The 21855-nt window shown below is 41.8% G+C and overlaps 1 protein-coding gene across 5 annotated transcripts; it reads left to right on the forward strand.

Moving 5' to 3' along the window:
- Positions 1-1474: 1474 nt before the first annotated feature.
- On the forward strand, positions 1475-21855 carry LOC108707794 (butyrophilin-like protein 2). 5 transcript variants are annotated; one of them, XM_041581381.1, is made up of 7 exons: positions 4340-4466; positions 8260-8299; positions 12425-12476; positions 17920-18258; positions 18745-19014; positions 20479-20561; positions 20919-21855. In XM_041581381.1, the coding sequence occupies exons 1-6, from the start codon at positions 4381-4383 to the stop codon at positions 20514-20516; spliced, it is 825 nt and encodes a 274-aa protein (XP_041437315.1). In that variant the 5' UTR covers positions 4340-4380; the 3' UTR covers positions 20517-20561; positions 20919-21855. The 5 variants fall into 5 exon arrangements, with proteins under 5 accessions (XP_041437318.1, XP_018101267.1, XP_041437316.1 ...); XM_041581384.1 differs by lacking the exons at positions 4340-4466; positions 20919-21855 and adding an exon at positions 1475-1637 and having other exon boundaries at positions 17923-18258; positions 20479-20634; XM_018245778.2 differs by lacking the exons at positions 4340-4466; positions 20919-21855 and adding an exon at positions 1478-1637 and having other exon boundaries at positions 20479-20634.

The raw sequence follows: 21855 nt of genomic DNA on the forward strand, positions 1-21855 counted from the left end.
TAGGCAGGGGACTAATAATGTAACATTGCCACAGAAACACAACCTTGGTTTTTTTTCAATATATACATTTATATTTTTTAAACAAACAAACCTCTATACTTTCCCTTGTACAACAAAAAACATTTATTATCTATTGGTCCCCCAACCCCTTTTGCTCCCCTTTCCATTCCCTCCTACAGTGTCTCTTGTTACTCTTTACTCCTATTCCCCTCACATTATCTTCTTCTTCTTTTATATATTTTTCTGCACTTTATTCCCCCTTTATCCTACTCTTATTTTCTCAGTTTTCTTTTACCCCACTGAGTGTTTCCACTACTGCATTTAATTATTGTTCCCACTACAGAGTGTAAATGGCTCATTATATTGTGACTAGTAGAAGAAAGCCCCTAATATTTACAGTACATTTAGGAGAAGGGATAAAAGCTGCAGCGATGATTCCGTTAGTGAGAAGTGCAGGTGAAATCTTACTGATCATCTTATTAGTCTTCACTGCTCTTCCAAAGCCTTCAGTTCCTGTAATCTCTCTAGCCACGCCTACTACTTGATTGGTAGATTTTGCTGTCTGTAATGAGAACTGCACTCCGATTGGAGAGACTGAAAGCAGAAAGATCCAATCAGAACGTAGCTAATTACAGCAGTACCGGGTAGAGTCCTGCGCGGGTCCATTTTTTGGGACCCAAACCCGACCCGTACCCGCAACCTGCAGTCCGCAACCCGCATTCTTACACGCTTGGACCCGCTACCCGACCCTACTCGCAAGCAAGGGCTATCCTGGCCCCTCCGCTGCCTGAGGCAGCAGCAGTTGCAGCTGCCCCCCTCCCCTGGAAATTCGCTCATAAAGTACCAGGAGCAGCATTTTTGCTGCCCCTGGTACCTAGTGGGGCGCTGCTGCCTGAGGCGACAGCCTCAACTCGCCTCATTGGCGAAGCACCCCTGCACGCAAGTACCTTATCCGCAACCCGGACCCGCTGACCATCAAGAATCAGGAAGTGCTGTCATTGTAAACCGGAAATGAAATCATCAGAAGTAGACGTGATCAGAAAAAAAGGAGTAAAACAGGAAATGCTGTCATTGTAAACCGGAAGTGACATCATCAGAAGTAGACGTGATCAGAAAAAAGGAGTAAAACAGGAAGTGCTGTCATTGTAAACCGGAAGTGACATCATCAGAAGTAGACGGGATCAGAAAAAAAGGAGTAAAACAGGAAATGCTGTCATTGTAAACCGGAAGTGACATCATCAGAAGTAGACATGATCAGAAAAAAGGAGTAAAACAGGAAGTGCTGTCATTGTAAACCAGAAGTGACATCATCAGAAGTAGACATGATCAGAAAAAAGGAGTAAAACAGGAAATGCTGTCATTGTAAACCGGAAGTGACATCATCAGAAGTAGACATGATCAGAAAAAAGGAGTAAAACAGGAAGTGCTGTCATTGTAAACCAGAAGTGACGTCGTCGGAAGTAGAAGTGACCAGAAGAAAGGAGTGAATATTGATATTGAGAAGACCCGCGGCCCAACCCGCAACGTACCGCAGGTTTTCGCAGGTACCCGACCCGCTGCAGGACTCTAGTTCCGGGCCCTGCAGAAATGAGAAGAGCTTTCCACCAATGTGCTGTTTAAAGTACAAGCTACTTGCAGTAAGAGAGTTTTTTACTTTTTTCTAGGTGTCAGCGAGGTTTGGGGAGGCTTAGCCCCTCCTGCCTTATTGAAAATCCGCCCATGTGAGGGGAGAAGCTGCTGAGGGGCTGGTTTTTGTACATTTCATTCCTTTATGTGACTGTCAGAGAGGGGAGTCTGTGGCACTGGGGTTGTCTCACTGTCAGTAAAGTGTGGGTTTTATTTCCCCACCCGCAGGTGGTACTGCCCTGTCTGTGAGTCTATGGGGACTTCTCATGTGTGACAGGGGCGGGGGGAGCTTCTGTGTCAAACATTGGGGTCAGGGTTGTCAGGTTGGTGGTTTCCAGACAAATTGGGCGACTAATTTAAAGCCCAGGCGGGTCTTAAAAGTACAAACCAGACAAGGTACAGATTTGGGCTACTTTTTGGGCCCTTGTCTGGTTTGTACTTTAGAAACCAGCTGAAGTTTCTTCTTGCCCTAATGTGCCTGTGTCCCAGTGCATGTTGGGTAATGATAAAATGAGGAGCGGACTCAAAAGTAGCAAAAATATGCTGTGGTTACATTTATTCAAGGCCACTACACAATAAATGTAAATATGTAACTACAGCATATTTTTGCTACTTCTGAGTGCGCTCCTCATTTCTGACTTTATCAGTATCTCTCGGGATAGCGGTACACCCGGAAGAGGATTTGATGCATAAAACAACACAGCTAAGGCAGAACTAGGGATGTAGGGAACGTCGGAAAAAAAGTTCGCGAACATATTCGCGAACTTGCGCAAAAATGCGAGCGGTTCGCGAACGGTTCGCGAACCCCATAGACTTCAATGGGAAGGCGAACTTTAACATCTAGAAAAGACATTTCTGGCCAGAAAAATGATTTTAAAGTTGTTTAAAGGGTGCAACGACCTGGACAGTGGCATGCCAGAGGGGGATCAAGGGCAAAAATGTATCTGAAAAATCTGCCTGTGTGTGCTTGGAAGAGATAGTGTAGGGGGAGAGCTGTTAGTGATTTCAGGGACAGATGATAGTAAGCTTGCTGGCTAGTAATCTGCTTGATACTGCTCTGTATTGGAGGGACAGAAGTCTGCAGGGATTTGAGGGACATTTTAGCTTAGGTAGCTTTGCTGGCTAGTAATCTACTGTTCTCTTTAAACAACTGCCATACGTTGACCTTGTAGGCATTGTTTGCCCAGTTTTTTTGGACGCAGCCACTGAAGCACAGTTGCCAGAAAAAATATGCCACATAAATGCTGAAAATAGTCATTTTTTGCCATATACGTTGAGTCACTACTGCCATATACGTATACACTACTACAGCGGTGGATACGGATTACGTAAAATATATTATGGCTGCTTGAAAAAAGTGACTCCGGTGTTTTTTCTGGAGACGGTAATATTATGGATATTTAGACAGAATGTGAACAAGGTCACACAGCTCGATGGCGGGTTGAAGAAAACAGTGTGCAAATAATGCCTACAGGGCAAATAATGCCTAAAAGGTCAACTTATACACTACTACAGCGGTAGTAAAATAAAAAAAAGTAAAATAAAAAAAAAATGAATATTAAAAAAAAAAATTAAAGTTGGTGCTGCTGAACTACTAGGAGCAGCAGATTAGCACACCAGTCCCACTCCCCAACACTGCTAGACTAATAGCACTGGGCTCTTATAGTAGTAGTAGTAGTAGTAGTAGTAAAACAACAAAAAATAAATAAAAGCAGTCCTTACAAGGACTACTGTTATTGCAGCAGTCAGCAGATGAGATCAGAAGCAGGACAGCTGCCCACTGCAGCTACATACAGAGCACTGCAGTAGAAGGTAGATTACTAGCCAGCAAAGCTACCTAAGCTTAAATGTCCCTCAAACCCCTGCAGACTTCTGTCCCTCCAATAACAGAGCAGTATCAAAACGATTACTAGCCAGCAAACTTTCAACTGTCCCTGAAATCACTAACAGGCAGCAGCTCTCTCCCTACACTATCTCTTCAGCACACACAGGCAGAGTGAAAAAACGCTGCAGGGCTTCGGTTTTTATAGGGAAGGGGAGTGGTCCAGGGGAGAGCTTCCTGATTGGCTGCCATGTACCTGCTGGTCTGGGGTGAGAGGGCAAAAAAAAGCGCCAACAATGGCGAACCCAAAATGGCGAACGTCGCGCGACGTTCGCGAACTTCCGGCGAGCGCGAACACCCGATGTTCGCGCGAACAAGTTCGCCGGCGAACAGTTCGCGACATCTCTAGGCAGAACATTTTTGATTACTCTGCATGTTGGGTAATGTGGTTTTTGTGGAACAATTTGCTGCCAAGTTGAATGTAAGACTACAATACCCAGCATGCACTGGGACTGACTTGTGTAGAAGTCGGGACTTACCAAATTATGGGCTCAGTCCCCCAGTCTCCCGTCCCTCTTAATCATTCTCACATTATACACTCACTTTCCTCCTCAATTTCAGACAATTTCAGGGTAAAAATCTGCTGGTCACCAACATGTCTAGAGGTTGAGCTGTTTTACTAATATTTATTGTAATTGTATTTGTATTAGGGACCCCTGTACCTCCTGGGCCCCCCTCGGTATTTACTCCCCTGATGACAAATCTGTGACATTTTGCTTCATGGAGAAATATGTCAAACTAAAAATTTGAAAAAGGCGTATTTTCACATATAATTATATATTTTTTGAGACTTTTTTTTTCCCACTGCACATGTCAAGTAATTTCAGTGGGTGAAGTTTCAGTGGGTGGAGCAGAAATAAGTCACTTCAGAAATGAAACGAAAGCTTCTCAGTGTCACTCGGCTGCTCAGCGAAGGAGAATCAGAGAGATTTCTGCTCAACTCCATTGCGACCGACAGGTTATATCTATATTTTATATATTATATAGGGGGAGGAGTTTAGTAGACACAGCGATACTTTATATACAGTTCTTTAATGTTAATTAAGAAAAGTCGCAACTAAAATATAAGATACTCTAGTGTCTAATACAAGGGCTGTAAACGCACGACATATGGAAATATTTCAATAAGTTTTTATTGGGGTTTTTTCAAGTTAAATTACAGCTTTTGGTAAAAGCCTAATATATAATTTAAGTAAAAGTTTTTACATTAACACATAATGACATTAATAATCACATTAATTATTAAAATTTGTATAGAATTGGTCACAAACAATATGTTTATACAGTATTCTAGTAATAAACTTATATTTCAAAACATTGTTATAACAAACCTTATTGTTTGACTAAATACCTCTATTAATAGTAAGTCAAGGGAATTTTTCTAGAAAAGCTATAATTTTTTAAGGTAATAAAGTATTATAAGTATATATCTGTATTACACCCCAACGGTGGACATATGGAAATAACCATTACAAAACTTGTTTATGAAGAGGTTCAGCAGTCTCTTAATCCTTATCGCTTCTTGCCAGCGGAGGTGGTTTAAGAGAGATAACAAATTTTTTGCTGACGCAGTGCGGGTGGAATAATGTGATATCTGAAATTAATATGAAATGGTATTTAAAGGATAAGTTAACCTTAAAAATAAGTGAATGTAAAATTGACCAGGGGGCTATTCTAAGCACTTTTGCAATGTAGATTCATTATTTGTTTTTTTTAATTCTATGGTATGAAGGGATACATGTACTGTTAATATGAATGAATTTTGTTACAACAGCGCCACCTGCTGGTCAGTTTCCCACCAGTCTGACCAGCAAGTAGTCAAGGAAGTTGTCAGGAAAAGGAAAGAGACTGCTCTGATGTTCTTCTGCTTAGGAAAATAATGTAAACCCTTTCTCAAATCTTTCCTAAGCAGAAGAACATCAGCCTCTTTCTTTCTCCTGACAACTTCTTTGACTACTTGCTGGTCAGACTGGTGGGAAACTGACCAGCAGGTGGCGCTGTTGTAACAAAATTCATTCATATTAACAGTACATGTATCCCTTAATATCTTGGAATGAAAAATTAATAAATAACGAATGTACATTACAAAACTTCTAAGACTAGCCCCCTCATCAATTTTACATTCACTTATTTTTTAGATTTGGTTAAGGTTTAAGGTTTAGGAATGTTTCCAAGGCAAGCCAGACTTTGGGAACTCCACAAGTAATAAAATAAGTCAATATTTAAAGGACAAAAGGACTATGAGCTTGAACCTGCTATCTTTTTGTACATTTTCCCTTAGCCCAAATAGACCAGTTGAAAATGTTGAATTCTCCAATTTTCAGATATAAAATTCATATTATACTTAGAAATGGAATTGAAAGTTGGTGTAGTGTAATTTCTGTTTGTAAATAACCAGACCATTTATCCGCCACCTTTTTGAGGGGATGTTTTTGCTACAAGGTGGGCCCATAGTCTTTGAGATATGAGATTTATGTTCAATAGGTAGGGCTTTTCGAGGAATTTATATATTGAATTGGCTAACCAGTGTTTCTGGGGGGCAAATGACCACTTTTGATGAACATGTATATGAAGTGATCACATGGCTTCAGGTTATTCTTAATCTTAAATTCAATCCAGCTAACTAATTTGCCATTAGTGGGGGTCCACTAAATCTTTGATCATTGAAGGTAAGAGCGAATTAATTTATACTTACCGACATTTTCTTTTCCCGGCCACCCCCCTGGTCAACATGAAAAACGTAACTGATGGGTATTCTCCTGCTGGTTCCAAGCCTCGGACAGAAGAAATGGTTAAATCTTCAATCTAGAAATCCCACCTCTTCCTAATTACCAATCAGTCTAATATAAAGTCACAGAATAAGGTGGGCAAGGCCATCCCCCGTCAACATGAAAAACTGATGGGTAGTACCCAAACAATCAGTCAGGGAGGGAATAAAACATACCCAAATGCTGAAATGTTTTAATTTACAGACATGGCTGAAGAAATAATAGACTGCCCAAACTGGGCCTGAGATCTAGACAAAACACCTAGTTTATAATGTTTTATAAAAGTATTAAGAGTTACCCATGTCGCTGCCCTGAAGACACTCTTGTCTCTGCTGCCCAAGAGGCCGCCATAACTCGTGTAGAGTGAGCTCTCAGCGCTTAGGTAGTGTATTGCCCTGATTCTGCTGTTCTCATTCCATGATTGGGAGAACTTCCCCGAATAATGACCCGCTCCTGTAGCCTCAGCAATGTCTGTTCTGACCTTCACCGCACAGCCCTGAAGTATTTCCTTGAAGGAGACTAAAGCCTGAAAAACAGCCATGAGCTCCAGGTTGTTAGAAGGGACTTGGGAAAGATTCTCCAACCATCTCCCTTTAGCTGAAAAATTCGAAAGATGTGCACCCCAACCTATGCCTGAGGCCTCGGTAAACACCTCTATCCAGACCGGCTCCTCGAGCAGAAGCCCCCCTCGGAGATTGCTGGGCACACTCCACCGCCCTAGATGTTTCTTGCAATTTCGGGTAATCCGAATCCTCTGGGACCAATCTTGCCTTAAGGAATCCCATTGGTCGAGAAAGGAAAGCTGCATTGGTCTCATCTTCCATTTGGCCCACCTGACAAGGTCTATTGTTGATGTCAGAAGACCCAATAAGCTCATAAATTTCCTCGCTGATACCACTGACTGCTGCCGAAACTGTGTTATCTGAAGAATCATTCGATCGATCTTCTCTCAAGGAAGATAAACAAGCCCCAATAAGGTGTCTATCTGGGCTCCTAGATAAATCATCTTTTGGGCTGGAATCAACTGACTCTTTGCTAGATTTATGATCCAGCCAAACCTCTCCAATACCATCCTGGTTCTCTGAAGATTGGCCAGCAGAGTTGTGGAGTCTCTGGCTACTAGAAGGAGATCGTCTATGTAATGGTAAACTTCTATCTCCTCCTGTCTCAGCTGGGCATGCGACAAAAATAAGGTAAGAGATAGAATTGTCGCCTGGTGTCGCAGCCTTGATCCGACGCAACACGATTGTCGGAGGCAGAAGCAGTCGCTCATGGAGTCCTACCCTAAGCCTTCACCGCACAGGCCACTCACTCAGCAGTTTTGGGACTGTCTTTCTTAGAGGCCAGTTTGCATAGAATTGCAGGGCAACAAGGACGCGAGTCGACTGTCATCCTTTAAAGATGCTTTAAAGATTTGTTTTCTCCTATAATAGAGGAAAGAAGGACACCCAGATCTGGAATTTTTCCACAGGAGTTGTATAGGCATAAAGGGGGTCTGAATATCATTAAAGCCATGACTTGAGAACAGAAACTTCAAGTGAATAGCGAGTAGAGGGGCATTTTTGAAGTCAGAGGGTCAGAGGGTCTCTTGCAATAGCGCATTTGTGTCACTTCAATAGACAGGCATGTTTTGGCCCCATATAAAGCTCTTCCTGGGGGTCGGCCCCATATAAAGCTCTTCCTGGGGGTCGGCCCCATATAAAGCTCTTCCTGGGGGTCGGCCCCATATAAAGCTCTTCCTGGGGGTCGGCCCCTTCTGGCTGGTGGTAAAAGTGCTGGTTCGGTTGGACTGAACGCTGAGGTCACATTAAACAGGTGGGAAGAATATCATATTGAATAACATGCACAGACACAGCACATTATTTTAGTATCACCTAATAATGGGGATTGTTTGGAGCTGGATCGTTTGCTCTTTGGATCAGTACAAATGTGTCCTACATGTTCCTCCCGTGTTCCACTCATTCACACTCATTTCTCTTTCAGTCACAACCTGCTCATCCGTCAGCTCATCATGTGGCCCCAGGTAAGTGTTACTGGGATAACATACCTCCCAACATTTTGGAAGTAAAAAGAGGGACAAAAAAATTTTTTCCGCATGTAGCGCAGCAATTTTATTGACCACACCCCTTTCTGTGGCCACACCCCCTAATTACCATGCTCGTTTTACAAAATTTGGCAGGTTATGAAAGTTTGAAAATATTTCTCCTTATCTAAATTGTGTTTTTGTGTCTCAAAATTGTTACAAAGTATCTTATTTGCACCTGTTAGCTGTTCTGGGCTCTCTGCTAAAAGCCAATTAAGTGAGAAACTTTGTTTCTTTTTCTGGCTGTTCAGTGCAGAGAAAAGAGGGACTTTCCAGTACAAATGAGGGACTGCGGGTTGAGCTGTCAAAAGAGGGACTGTCTCTCCGAAAAAGGAGGTATGGGATAGGGCAACACAATGTGGCACTTGGGTTAATGTTTGAGGGGAAACAGTTTGGGGATCATATTGTTCTTCGTCATGTCCGCAGCCTTCACGTGGAATAATGTTAAATTAGTGGTGTAGTTGGGGGTATTCATGGCTGGATAAGGCTTGAAACAGAATGTTATAAATTAATATATCCCACTAAAGAAAAGAGAAAATCATTTAAATATATAAATAATAAACATGTGTTTTATGTATGTAAATAGCTGATATACCTGAGGGCTAAGAGTAGGGATCACTGGGGCTCGACTGTCCTTCTTCCAGTTCACTTAAAGGGGTTGTTCACCTTTGAGTTAACTATTAGTATAATGTAGAGCAGGAGTCTCCAACCTTATTTTACCCATGAGCCACATTCAAATGTAAAAAGGATTAAGGAGCAAGTGTGAAAAATGTCCCAGGGGAGCTAAATAAAGGCTCTGATAGATCCAATGTGAACTGGCAGTCTAAACGAGGTTCTGTTTGGCAGTATAACTGGATTTTGTGCAACTACAACTTGACTCCAAACCTGGAACTCAAAAATAATCTCCTGCTTTGAGGCCACTGGGAGCAACATCCAAGGGGTCGGGGAGCAACATGTTATTCACGAGCTACTGGTTGGAGATCACTGACATAGAGGGATAGTCTGAGACAATTTGCAAAAGTTTTTCCTTTTTTATTATTTGTGGCTTTTGACTTATTTAGCTTTTTATTCAGCAGCTCTCCAGTTTTAATTTCAGCCATCTGGTTGCTAGGGTCCAAATTCCCCTAGCAACCATGCACTGATTTGAATAAGAGACTGGAATATGAATAGGAGAGGCCTGGATAAAAAGTAGGAATGACAATACATTTGTAGCCTCACAGCATTTGTTTTTTAGATGGGGTCAGTGACCCCCATTTGAAAGCTGGAATGAATAAGTAGAAGAAGGTAAATAAGGGGAAGTCTGAATAAATGGCATTTTCTATGCTGAAATCCAGCTGTGTAACAGTTATTCTCTTTCTGCATCATTTGAAATCCTGGCAGGGAAGGAGGAACTTAACACTTATGTTCCAAACTACTCCACGGCTTACAGACAGCATGCAGGAACTACATAACCCACAATGCATTGCACTGGGATGTTCCTTTCCTTATTGAAATCACGTCTGCAGGGAATTGTGGGGTTTGGAGGATGCAGGTTGAGGACAGTTGATACAAAGTAACAGTAGTCAGACAGCTCAGCAAAGTAGTCAGACAGATCAGCAGGAGAGCAAAAAGGTTAAAGGAGAATTCAACCCAACATAAAAAACCCTACCCTAAATAGACCCCCCTCCCTCCTCCCCCCAGCCGTGGTGTTACCCCAGGCAAATGCCCCTAACGTTTTACTTACCTCTCTGTGCAGATTCAGGCATCAACTTCACAGGCGCCATCTTCAGCCACTTCAGTAATTGTCTGAATGAGACTGGCGCTTCCGCAATTTTCGTGCATTTCGGTGCATGCGCATTTGTCGCAAAACAAAAAATTGCTCCAACTGCGCATGTGCTGCCACACAGGTCTCATTCTGAAGATTTCCGAAGAGAAGAAGATGGCGCCCGTGAACTCCGATGCCTGAATCTGCACAGACAGGGGTAAGTAAAATATTAGGGGCATTTGCCTGGGGTAACACTTAGCCTGGAGGGGAGGAGAGAGGGGGGTCTATCTAGGGAGGTAGGGTTTTTTACATTTAGGGTTGAATTCTCCTTTAAGTTTTTGTGGAGTTTCCCTTTAAAAACGCTAAAATAAATAAAAAATGAAGACCAATTGAAAAGTTGCTTAGAATTGTCCATTCTATAACATACTAAAAGTTCACTTAAAGGTGAAGCACCCATTATACACAGTAACAAGGATTAAGGGCCATGTGTTAATTTTGTACTGTTACTGTAATGTGAGCAGCTCTGTATATACAATCAAGATACATTGTGTATGTACATAACCACAGATCACTACAGAGAATATAAATCAACATGAGAACAATTGCATCACTGTGTCACCCTTGTTTCAATAGCAATTCAGTAGTGTATCAATTGCACAGCCCCCCGCTTCTCATGTATCAAAGGGGACCCTATTTCCAAAATAATGACACAGTAGCTATTTGATAAAGGGGTAGTTCACAGTTAAGTTTATTTTTATTATGTTACAGAATGACCAATTCTAAGCAACTTTTCAATTGGTCATCGTTATTTATTTTTTATAGTTTTTTTAATTATTTGCCTTTTCCTACTGACTCTTTCCAGCTTTCAAATGGGGGTCACTGACCCCATCTAAAAAAACAAATGCTCTGTAAGGCTACAAATATATTTTTATTGTTACTTTTTATTTCTTCTCTTTCTATTCAGGCCTCTCCTATTCATATCCCAGTCTCTTATTCACATCAATGCATGGTTGCTAGGGGAATTTGGACCCTAGCAACCACATGGCTGAAATTGCAAACTGGAGAGCTGCTGAATAAAAAGCTACAAATAATAAAAAATGAAAACCAATTGCAAATTGTCTCAGAATATCCCTCTCTACATCATACTAACAGTTAATTTAAAGGTGAACAATCCCTTTAACAAAAATCACTGTATTCTTTTTATTTTTTTTCCCGAATTGCTTGATTTTCGGGTTTTTTTAGCTAAACCCAACACAAACCACCATCAAATTGAGATTGGTGCCTCTCCCATTAACTTATACAGGACCTCGACAGATCTGAGATGGTTCTTTTTGCAGCATCGGGGTATAACGGGGCAAATGGGGTGAAGTGACGAAAATTCACCATCACGACGTCATTTCAGCACTCTGACGATTTACTAACGAGCGATGGCGTCATTTCGCACTCTAATGCCAGGCGAATTTTCAGTCTGGCGAAAGAGCGTTACTACACAAATTCACTACGTTTTTGATTTTACTGACCGTTACCTCTATCGCCAGACTTCGCCACCAAAAAACGCTGTCGTCTTTTCCTTTTTACAGGGTGATAGGCTGAAAACGATTGAAAATTCTTTTTGGGGTACCCTCCTTCCCCCCTACATTTGATAACATATGTCACATAAACTATACACTGGGCTCATGTGTAGGGCAATATAACAACTTTATATAATTTTATTAAGGTTCCCTGGACTTGTGTAGTTTAATGTATTTGCTGCAACATATACGTCCATTGTACTTTAACTTCCCGCCGTATGCAAATTAGCCACCGCTAGCGTAACTTTGAACTGCCGATTGTATTGCACCTTCGCAAGCATTCAGTACCCTGTGCGCAGCTTCAGATCTTCGTGAATTAGCGTTGGCCAGGCGAATTTACGCCTGGTGAATTGTTGCGATGTGCGTGAAGCCAGCGCTGGCGAATTTTCGCAGGTAAGTATATTTGCCCCAATGAATCTCGAAAAAAAAAAATTCCATGAAAAATTTGAGTTTTTGCCCCAAAAAACGAGACCAGACAAACTCTAGGTTTAGTAAATAAACCCCTAAGTCTTTTGCTCTCAGATAATAGACCGTAACCCAATAGAACTGAGCCCCAAATGACTTTGTTCTCAATCCCAGTTCATTGGCTGGTGCTTCCCCTAAATCCTAAATCTGTACAAATACCTGACACTGTGTCCCACCTTCCATCCCAAAATGCAAACGGAGTTCAGTTCTCCCCAATTGGACTGTAATGTTACATGTCATATTGTACCTTATTACTGAGATAATTATGTGTCTCTTTATTCCTAGAGTCTCTGCTGTTTTGCCTTTCTGTCTTCTTTGTTCTCAGAAACACATGCAGGTAAGTTCTCTATATTCCTAATTACATAATTGTGTCCCATTATTCGGAGTCCCCTGTGTAACAATGTGCAGATAATGAGCCACTGGGGGAGGAACAGTCAAGTTATTTCGGACATTATCTTCTGGTTGTATAAAGGGCTGATCATTCCATCGCTTCCCGTTCAGAAGCACAAACTCAATTATTTTCCAAAGTGGGAATCCAAACAAAGTTCAGGTTTAACCAGTGACCCTTTAGCACCAACCTTGAGATGAAATGTCATAACTTGCCCTTTAAGGAGTTGTTCCCGTTTGAGTTAACCTTTAATATGATGTAGAGGGTGATATTGTTTGATATTGAGAGAGATATTCAGCAGCTCTACAGTTTGCAATTTCAGCCGTCCGGCTACTGGGGTCCAAACGATTCCAGTTTCCAGTATATCACCACAGAACATAATAAATACAGACCTTTTTCTATTATATTACTATTTAATAATGTGCATAATCTTGGGCATAATTTGAATATTATTGTAGCCTATGATTAAGTATCTGAGTGATATGAAACGCGTAAGGCTGTATCGTTGTGGACTGAAATAAACTACTTGATGATTTGACAAGTCTGCCTGGAAGATTGGTCTCTGCTAGTGACTGCCCTTTTTCTTTATACGGTGGTCCGCTCCCTAATCTGAGGGTTCAGGATGGTGCACCTGGACCTCCCTTCACAACGGGTGAGTTCTACAAAAACCTGAGAATTTTCTACTTCTGTACTGACTTCTAACAACAAAAGTGTGTGATTTTGCGTTGCGCATAATTTGTATATTATTGTGCAAACAAACAACTCCCTGTTTATTTACCTTTCTGCCTCCCAGGAACTATTGACAGTTGATATTAAGAGCGGTAAATGTTCATGTATTTAATCACATAAGTATTTTATCTTTAAAGAAACAGAAGTCCCTTTGTGTTTCTATTCAAGACCCAACCAAAAATTTAAAGAAATTCTTGTTGAATTGATACTCACCCCAATAATCTCTCCTGCTATTCCCACAATTCTCTGCAACATCTTGTGATCGGCAACACTACAGTTTCCATCGTCGTTGTGCTTCTCTAACAAGAGGGGAGTAATTAAAGCTTCAGGTGACATTAGCTGAAATCTGAACACTCAAAAAATTGATGTTACAGACAGTGGCGGGCCAAGTTGGCACCCCAGGCAACCTGTCCGACTACGTCGCCCCCTGCTGTAGGGAAGACCGCATGCGCTAATGACACGCCAATGTGCATGCACGGAAGACAACGTGCACAGAGGACGCGCACACTCGCAAGAGGAGAAAAACTGCTGCCACAGCTTCTGGAACTAGGGGAAGGCGTCCCTGGCACCCCTCCACCTTTGCGCCCTAGGCACGTGCCCCTTCTGCCTTCCCCTAGTTCCGGCCCTGGTTACAGACATTCTCAACTCTAGAACCATTTATAGGAAGGGCCTTATAAGCTGAAGTCAACAATCAATCTTTTGTTTCATCAACATTAAGGGGGTTATTTACTAAGATCTGAATTTTTCTCATGTTTTAATAAAAACAAATGCGACCAAACTCCCATCCATTATTAATATTATAACTTGAAAAAATCAGATTGAGAAAAAACGTGAAACTTTTTTGGATTGTTGTGCAACAAACCCAGGTTTATGGAGTTTGACGCCACGAAACGCTTAAATTCTTTGGATTATCGTGCGAAACCCAGCGCAGATCACAATATCTTCAACTTGGGATAGGGATATTGACTTATACATAAACTTGGCAGGTTTGAGATGGAGTATTTTCAGATTTGGACTTTTAGCAGCCTCAGGGTAAAATAAATCTTGAAAATTTTGAATTTTCCGAGATAACACAACTGGACCTTTAATAAATAACCACCTAAGGGACAGATTGTTTTCAATATAGGAGGTTGGCAGCTGTTTCACCTCTTCCCTATTTGCTGACTTGTTATTATCACTGATTAAATCTATCTTGGTTCTTTCATTAGTAGTGATGGGCAAATTTATTCGCCAGGTGTGTGAATTCACGAAACTGCGTCTGTTTTTTGGACACCAGCGCATTTTCGCCGGCAACAAAAAATGGACGACGGCATCAAAAACTAGACGCCACCACTGTTTTGCAAATTATTCAGCATTTTGCGAATTTCGCAGGAAATTTGTGAATTTTTCGGCGAAGCAAAACGCCCCAAATTCACCCATCACTATTCATTAGCAAATATGATACTATGATTGGAACCAAAGTGAGTGGTCATTAGTGTAAACGTAATGGAGAAGACACAAAGCCCTGCGGCCGCCAGTTCTTACTCTGATTGTATCAACATTTCTTTTTGAAAGAGGAGGAATTTCCTGCAGCATCAACAGGTACAGGGTTCTTATAGCCTGTAATATATTTTTACTCTCTGTCACATTCACGTGGCATCTCCAATATCAGAGAAACGGCCTTGTATTTTTTGTGCAGGTGCCCAGTTTGCTGCCTAATGACCCTCACAGGTTGGACCTCACAATTAGACATGAGCTAAATCTTACGCCAGGTTTCACCACTAAATTGTGCTAAAAAAAAAAAAAAGTTGCTGTGGAAAAAAGCAGTGCCGTGGTCACTACAAAAAAGAAATGACCATGGACTTTCGCCGTTCTGGACAGATTTGCTCATCACTTCACAATCCTCAGAGATTCCTTTTCAGCTGCTGTAAAGCAACACCAGGTGTTTGTGGAGCACCCGGATTTACCAGTTACTCACGGCTTCTGATTTGCAGTTACAGTAACATCATCTGTACAGTTACTGATAGAACCAGTCACTGCATATTCCTCCACGTTTATTAAGCCTACACAAAACAAACATGAAAACAGTCGCTCATCTCATATTGTGTATTCTTGCGTAGTCTGATAATTTATCTATGGAGCAGATAGCAAGGAGGAGAATAACGGTAATGCATTGCTGGTCTATTCGATTTATTCACTAACTTGTATCCCAGCTCGCTTACCACCTTTCCGTATCTTTCTGCTTACTTTCAATGTAATTTACACTTTGCAATTGGTCTGGAATTTGTTCTTATTTTGGGAGCCTTATGACCGTTTACTCGCAGTTCGCCAGGAACGTATTCTCTGTACTGATCTACCCGTTGTAACAAAATACCATGGTGGTCTAGGGGGGGACGGCAGAGACGCCTGCCACGAGCTTTTTCCTCTTCCTAAAGCCGCAGTACTAGGGCGCGTGTGGCGCGCCTCTGCTTTCTTTATTGGCGCATGCGCGCTGGTGTGTTTACATCAGCGCGCAATGTTGCGAAATTCAAATGTTTAAAAGGCGCAATTGGGCCTGTGATCATTACTCGTTATAGGATCTTGTTTCTGAGATTCCTGGTGCTTCTGTGCTATTGAGCTTTTGCTATTCTGTGATTTTGATCACCTGGTTTGGCCCCTGTCTCCTTCTGACGATTCTGACTTCCAAAATCCTGACCCTGACTGGTGACTGACTCCTCTATTCCGTAACCCTCCTGATTGATCTCCTGGTTTGACCCTTGCCTGCCTGACTCCGTTTGTACTCTGCTGCCTGCCCCGACCCCGCCTGATTGACTTCGCTTTCTGTCTACACCTTGTACCACGACCTTCTGCCCAAAAGACTTTGCATTACCGTTGTGCCCCTTTGCTTGTTCAGAACCCCTCGCTTTGCACCTCTCTTATTAAGACCTGGCGGCATCCGACTAGCCGAGGGCTCCTCCGGGGGTGAAAGGCGTTAAAGGCAGAAACAAGAGCCAAGAACAGGGTGCTTAGCATTGGTTCTGAATTTAGGGTGCCGACTGTGACACCTGTATGGCTCAGTCTTTCCCAGACTGGAACCACAGCAGCAGCACCTTCTTTTGGCAACATACAAATACTGATGCCTCTTTCTCAGCTACTTTGGATGTTACTTTCTCCCGCACTGCCGGTGACTTCTTTCCCAGGAGGACCTTCCCATAACCCTACACGACCCTACTCACACCGTGCCGATAATCAGAGCAAGCCAAGACCCCTCAGCATCTCCTACATCTCCTCCTCGTCTTTTGACATCTTTCCACAATCGATCTTGCCCAAAGTGCAAGCAACACATTATTGCGGCCGTACCACCACCCTCCAGCAGTTCAACACATACCAACTACTCCTGGCGAAGGACTCTTGCCACTACATAGATGGGCACCAACATCCAACAAAGTGAAAGGTAAGTGGGGGGGAGACAGTCCCACATCTGGAGTAGCCACTGCGCCCGTCCTCTGGCAACCCTGCTAATAATAAGGCTTATCAGTCCTTCGGGTTTGATACTGACCCCGAAATTGGGTGGAGGACTGTTCCCAGTGGGCACAGAAAAAGAGTATTATGGGTTTTCTTTCAGGTTTGTCTGTATAGACATATACAGTATATTTATTTTGCTACACTTGCAGAATTTCTCTACTTTTTCATTTCTCCTTCAGGTTGTTACTAGCAGGTGCAGTTCTTCTCTTTAACCTCAGCCGAGTAGGGTTTATCTTCCTAAAATGCTTTATTTTTCTACAACCCTGACACATTTATTTAAAACAAACATTATTAAATGAGATCCTATTGCTATTGCTTCAAATGGTCCTTCTGTTTGGCGGGGGTCCACGTGAATGTTAACTTTTAGTATGTTGTAGAATGACCAAATCTAAGCAACTTTTCGATTGGCCTTCATTTTTTCTTTTCTATAGTTTTCCAGCTTTGAAATGGATGTCACTGACCCCATCTAAAAAAACAAATACTCTGTAAGGCTACAAATGTATTGTTATTGTTACTTTTTATTCCTCATCTTTCTATTCAGGCCTCTCCTATTCATATTCCAGTCTCTTATTCACATCAATGCATGGTTGCTAGGGGAATTTGGACCCTAGCAACCCGATGACTGAAATAGCAAACTGGAGAGCTGCTGAATAAAAAGCTATAAGCAAAAAACACGAATAATAAAAAATGAAAACCGATTGCAAATTGTCTCAGAATATCCCTCTCTGCATCCTACTAATGGTTAATTTAAAGATGAACAACCCCATTTAAAGCTGATCATATTTGAGTTGCCAATTTGACCCCTTTAGACCGAGTTGGCAGTTTATCTGCCTGTGTATGTGCCCTCCCCAATCTGGGTGAAAATCGGAACAGATATCTATTAATGAGGTTTAAATATCCCATTGGGGCAAGGACGGCATTGGTTCTCTACTGACAGTCTACATTTACCTTCCAGGGGTCGCACAATAATATTAGTCGGCACAATGTGTCCATATCAGGGAAAGATCTGCTTGTTTGACAACCTCACTAAATGAGCAGAACTCCCAGAACTCCCAGATAGAGAGATACGGACTGACTGTGGCTCCAACATTAGTGGGGATGAGGGATCACAGTAGGTAGGATTTGCCTTGGGTCAGACACAGAAAGTGACCATTTCTTTTATCTCTTTCACCATCTGAAGCAGTGATTGTGGAGACCCCCCTTTATGGCACAGTGCAGCTCCCCTGCAAGTTTCCATTTGTGACTGAGTTCCAGGATTCCATTGTGACGTGGGTGAAAGTATCTGATAGAGATAATGATGTTGCACCTCAGGTGGTTCACAGCTTTCAACGTGGACAAGACATCACAGAGGATCAGGATCCATCATATAAAGGGCGAACCTCTATATCTCCAGAGATGTCCAAAGGCAAAATGGATCTCACTCTCACCGATGTGACCTTTGATGATGAGGGATCTTATTACTGTCAGGCAGCCAATAGGCTCTCCAGAGAATTCAAGGAAATCCAACTCTCCATAACCAGTAAGTGGGATTCTCTTATAGAGGAATAATATATTTCAGCCCTTTAGGGATTCTCCAAGCAGTGGGGATCATGGGAGATTTACAGGGCAGCACAATTGCATGGTGGGTAACGTTGCTGCCTTGGTTCAGTTCCAGTTCTCCACAAGTCTCACCGGGTTTCCACCCAAAAGCCACAGGCAGGTTATAGTGACCAATTGTCAGTGTGATAGTGTTGATGTTAAACTGTAACCTCCACTGAGGCCGGGGTAGATCTGATGACTTGTGTATAAGTGCTGTGCAATATGTCCGCCCTATATAGAAAGAAGATCATTTCTGTGGCAGTTGAGTGTGGCAGTTGGGTTCTTTAATTGGTACAGAAGTGACAGACTGATGATGACATGTAGATGTATGAGCTTTATAAATAAGCCCACGGTGTGTTTGGGGGTACAAGCCTTTGTCCTTATACAGAGGCCAGTGTCGCTGCTAATGATTGGCTCTCACTTTCAGGTTTAGGCGCAGAAGATCCCTCTGTTACAACTGACGGGGAGAATCGGCTGAAGTGCATGAGTGAAGGACTTTACAAAGACCCTCAAGTTCAATGGCAGGACAGAGATGGCAATGATTTCTCCAGTTATGGAAAGCTGAATGTCACTGATCTCGGTGATGGGAGGAAGAAGGTGGAGTCAGTGCTGGAATATCCATATGAGACCAACAAGCAATACTTCTGTCATGTGAAGGAGGGGAGACTGAGAAGATCTGCCAGAGCTGTGGTGTCAGGTAATGGGACGAGACAATATGATGGGAGTTTATTAAAGGGGCCACACATGCAGCAATACAGTAGCATATTTTGGTTGATGCCTCTTCTCTGGGGTAAGTATGGTGCCAGGTCAGTGCTGTTTGCCCATTACAGTCACACAATGTCTGAGCAGGGTATGAGGAATATACATCGAATTATTGGCAGGAACTGTCGGCATCAGTGAGAAGTCTAAAGCCATAGGAGTCCGACCACAACTGGACTAAATGTAGCACCATCCATCAGATGTGAGGCCACTTTGGTCATGTCAGTGGCTTGAATAGTATTTGGACAGATGGCCCCACATAAATGCAGAAAAGCAAGTTAAAGATCAGATGTTTCAGTTCATAAGCTTCAGAACACGGCCAGTTATTCAGTTGGGTCGGAACGTGGCCACAATTCCTGAGCAAATGCCCAGCTCAAAATAACATTTTGCCTAATAAAAAGTAAATATAATTCCAAGCAACTTCCCAATATAAATGTATTTCTAATTTCCATGGTTTGAAATGTATGTGTAACTGTAACTGATACTGAATGCAGTGTCTGTCCCCTGTATCCAATGGATACAAAACATTGACACTATTGGGAATGGTACTTGTGCCCATACACACTCCTTTACAACCAGGGCCACCATCAGAAATCATGGACCCCCATACTGCCCTCCTGCAGGAGCCAATTATTATTCCACTTCTCACCTAGGCTTCCTGGGTCGTAGACCCTGCCAACAAGTAGAATGAGCCTGTGACTACAAAAGACCTATAAACAAATACAAGAAATGTTGTGCACAAAATGTCTTAAATATATCGATAATGGGTTGAGTGCAGAGGATCTCTCTTATCTACCCTGTCCATGCCCCATCCCTTTAGAGACCCTCAGATCTCATCTCTAGATCTCTTGGGGAACCTTCTGTCTAAGATCCCCTGAATGGAGCACACTCTGTAACCCCTAAACGTGGTCCTGTTTTGCTTTACACACCAGTATTACCTGCCAGCTTTTGCTGCAAAGGAATCCTGGCATGACCTTGAATAACAACAGGGACATCAAACATGTGCATTTAGGGTATTTTTGGGGGATCCCTTCGCCAGGGGTTATTAACTTAAAATGTTACTGTGTGAGGCCTAATGCCTAATGTTCCTGTTGTGGATAAACAGACGCTGGTGATTGTTTCTGTATCCTGTAATTACTGTGAGCCTAGAGCTTCCAGCCATACTATATAATCTAATGAATCAGCGCTAGTCCTGTTATTAATGATGTTCCCATTGGGCACTGATAGGTCAGCTCTAAAAACCAGAATGGCTACGTCTCAAGGCAAGAGATGGGCAATAAATATATAAATATATAAATAATTGGGGCTTATGGGGGGCAGACCCCTAAGATGAAAGTGTATGGAGCAGAAGCTGAGATCGGATTCCTATAGGATTATAATTCTAATCTTGTGTCTCTTTCAGATGGGAAGGAACCTGTCTTTATTAAGGATGATCCGTAATCTCCAGCAACGAGAAGCTTTTACCCTGTGATGATGCCACTCAGCTTCTAGTTTGCCAACATATGATTGCTTCAATATTCACTGAGCTGCATAGTAACAGAGTAACAGAGTAACAGAGTAACAGAGTAACAGAGTAACAGAGTAACAGAGTAACAGAGTAACAGAGTAACAGAGTAACAGAGTAACAGAGTAACAGAGTAACACAGTAACAGAGTAACACAGTAACAGAGTAACACAGTAACAGAGTAACACAGTAACACAGTAACACAGTAACACAGTAACACAGTAACACAGTAACACAGTAACACAGTAACACAGTAACACAGTAACACAGTAACACAGTAAGTTAGGCTGAAACAAGACACACGTCTATCAAGTTCAAGCTTTTAAAAGGCACATTTATTAAGGGCTGAGTTGTGTTTTTGAGGAGATTTTGCAGTCAAAAATTTATATATTTTTTGTCTTAAAAAAACTTGGATTTTTCGGGTGTTTGTAAAATTTTGTTTGAGATTTTTTTTCCCCCGGCCTGGAAATTTAAATCAGAAAATACACCATCTAAAACCTGTTGAGGTCATGTAGGAGTCGAGGGCAGAGGTCCCTTGAACCATTTGAAGATGTTAATGGCCTTCACTCGAAAACTTGAATCATTTGAGCGATTCAACTTTTTTCCCGCAGAAAACTCAATTAATTAAGCTTGCTGATTGTTTGTTTTTCCCCAATGTAGCTTTTTCTTAAATCACAAAGCATTTGAAGGAATGGAGAACATATAATACAGAGATGAGGGAAAAAGGAATTTCCCAAATTAGACACTTAATTGATGGAGACACTGGAGAGTTATTGCTTTGGGGTGTTCTTAAAGAATATTATCAATTGGAAGAAATAGATCATTTTCAACTAAAAAGAGGTACCAAATTATTGGGAAATTGATACTATATTTTGCTTTTTAAACATCATCTTTATGACCCACTACTTAGTTTGTTGGAGAACTCAAACTTTAATAGAATTCATCAAATATCCCAATTACTTTTGTCGCACAGAGAATACGATCCTTTGAAAAATTCTGGAGGAAAATGGTCTTTAATTTTAAAGGGATACTGTCATGGGAAATTTTATTTTTTCAAAACACATCAGTTAATAGTGCTGCTCCAGCAGAATTCTGCACTGAAATCCATTTCTCAAAAGAGCAAACAGATTTTTTTATTTTCAATTTTGAAATCTGACATGGGGCTAGACATATTGTCAATTTCCCAGCTGCCCCTGGTCATGTGACTTGTGTTCTGATAAACTTCAATCTCTCTTTACTAAAATGTAAGGAATAAAATGTTGACATCTTCCTCTA

This window comes from Xenopus laevis, chromosome 2L (assembly GCF_017654675.1).
Source record: "Xenopus laevis strain J_2021 chromosome 2L, Xenopus_laevis_v10.1, whole genome shotgun sequence".
Lineage (NCBI taxonomy): Eukaryota > Metazoa > Chordata > Amphibia > Anura > Pipidae > Xenopus > Xenopus laevis.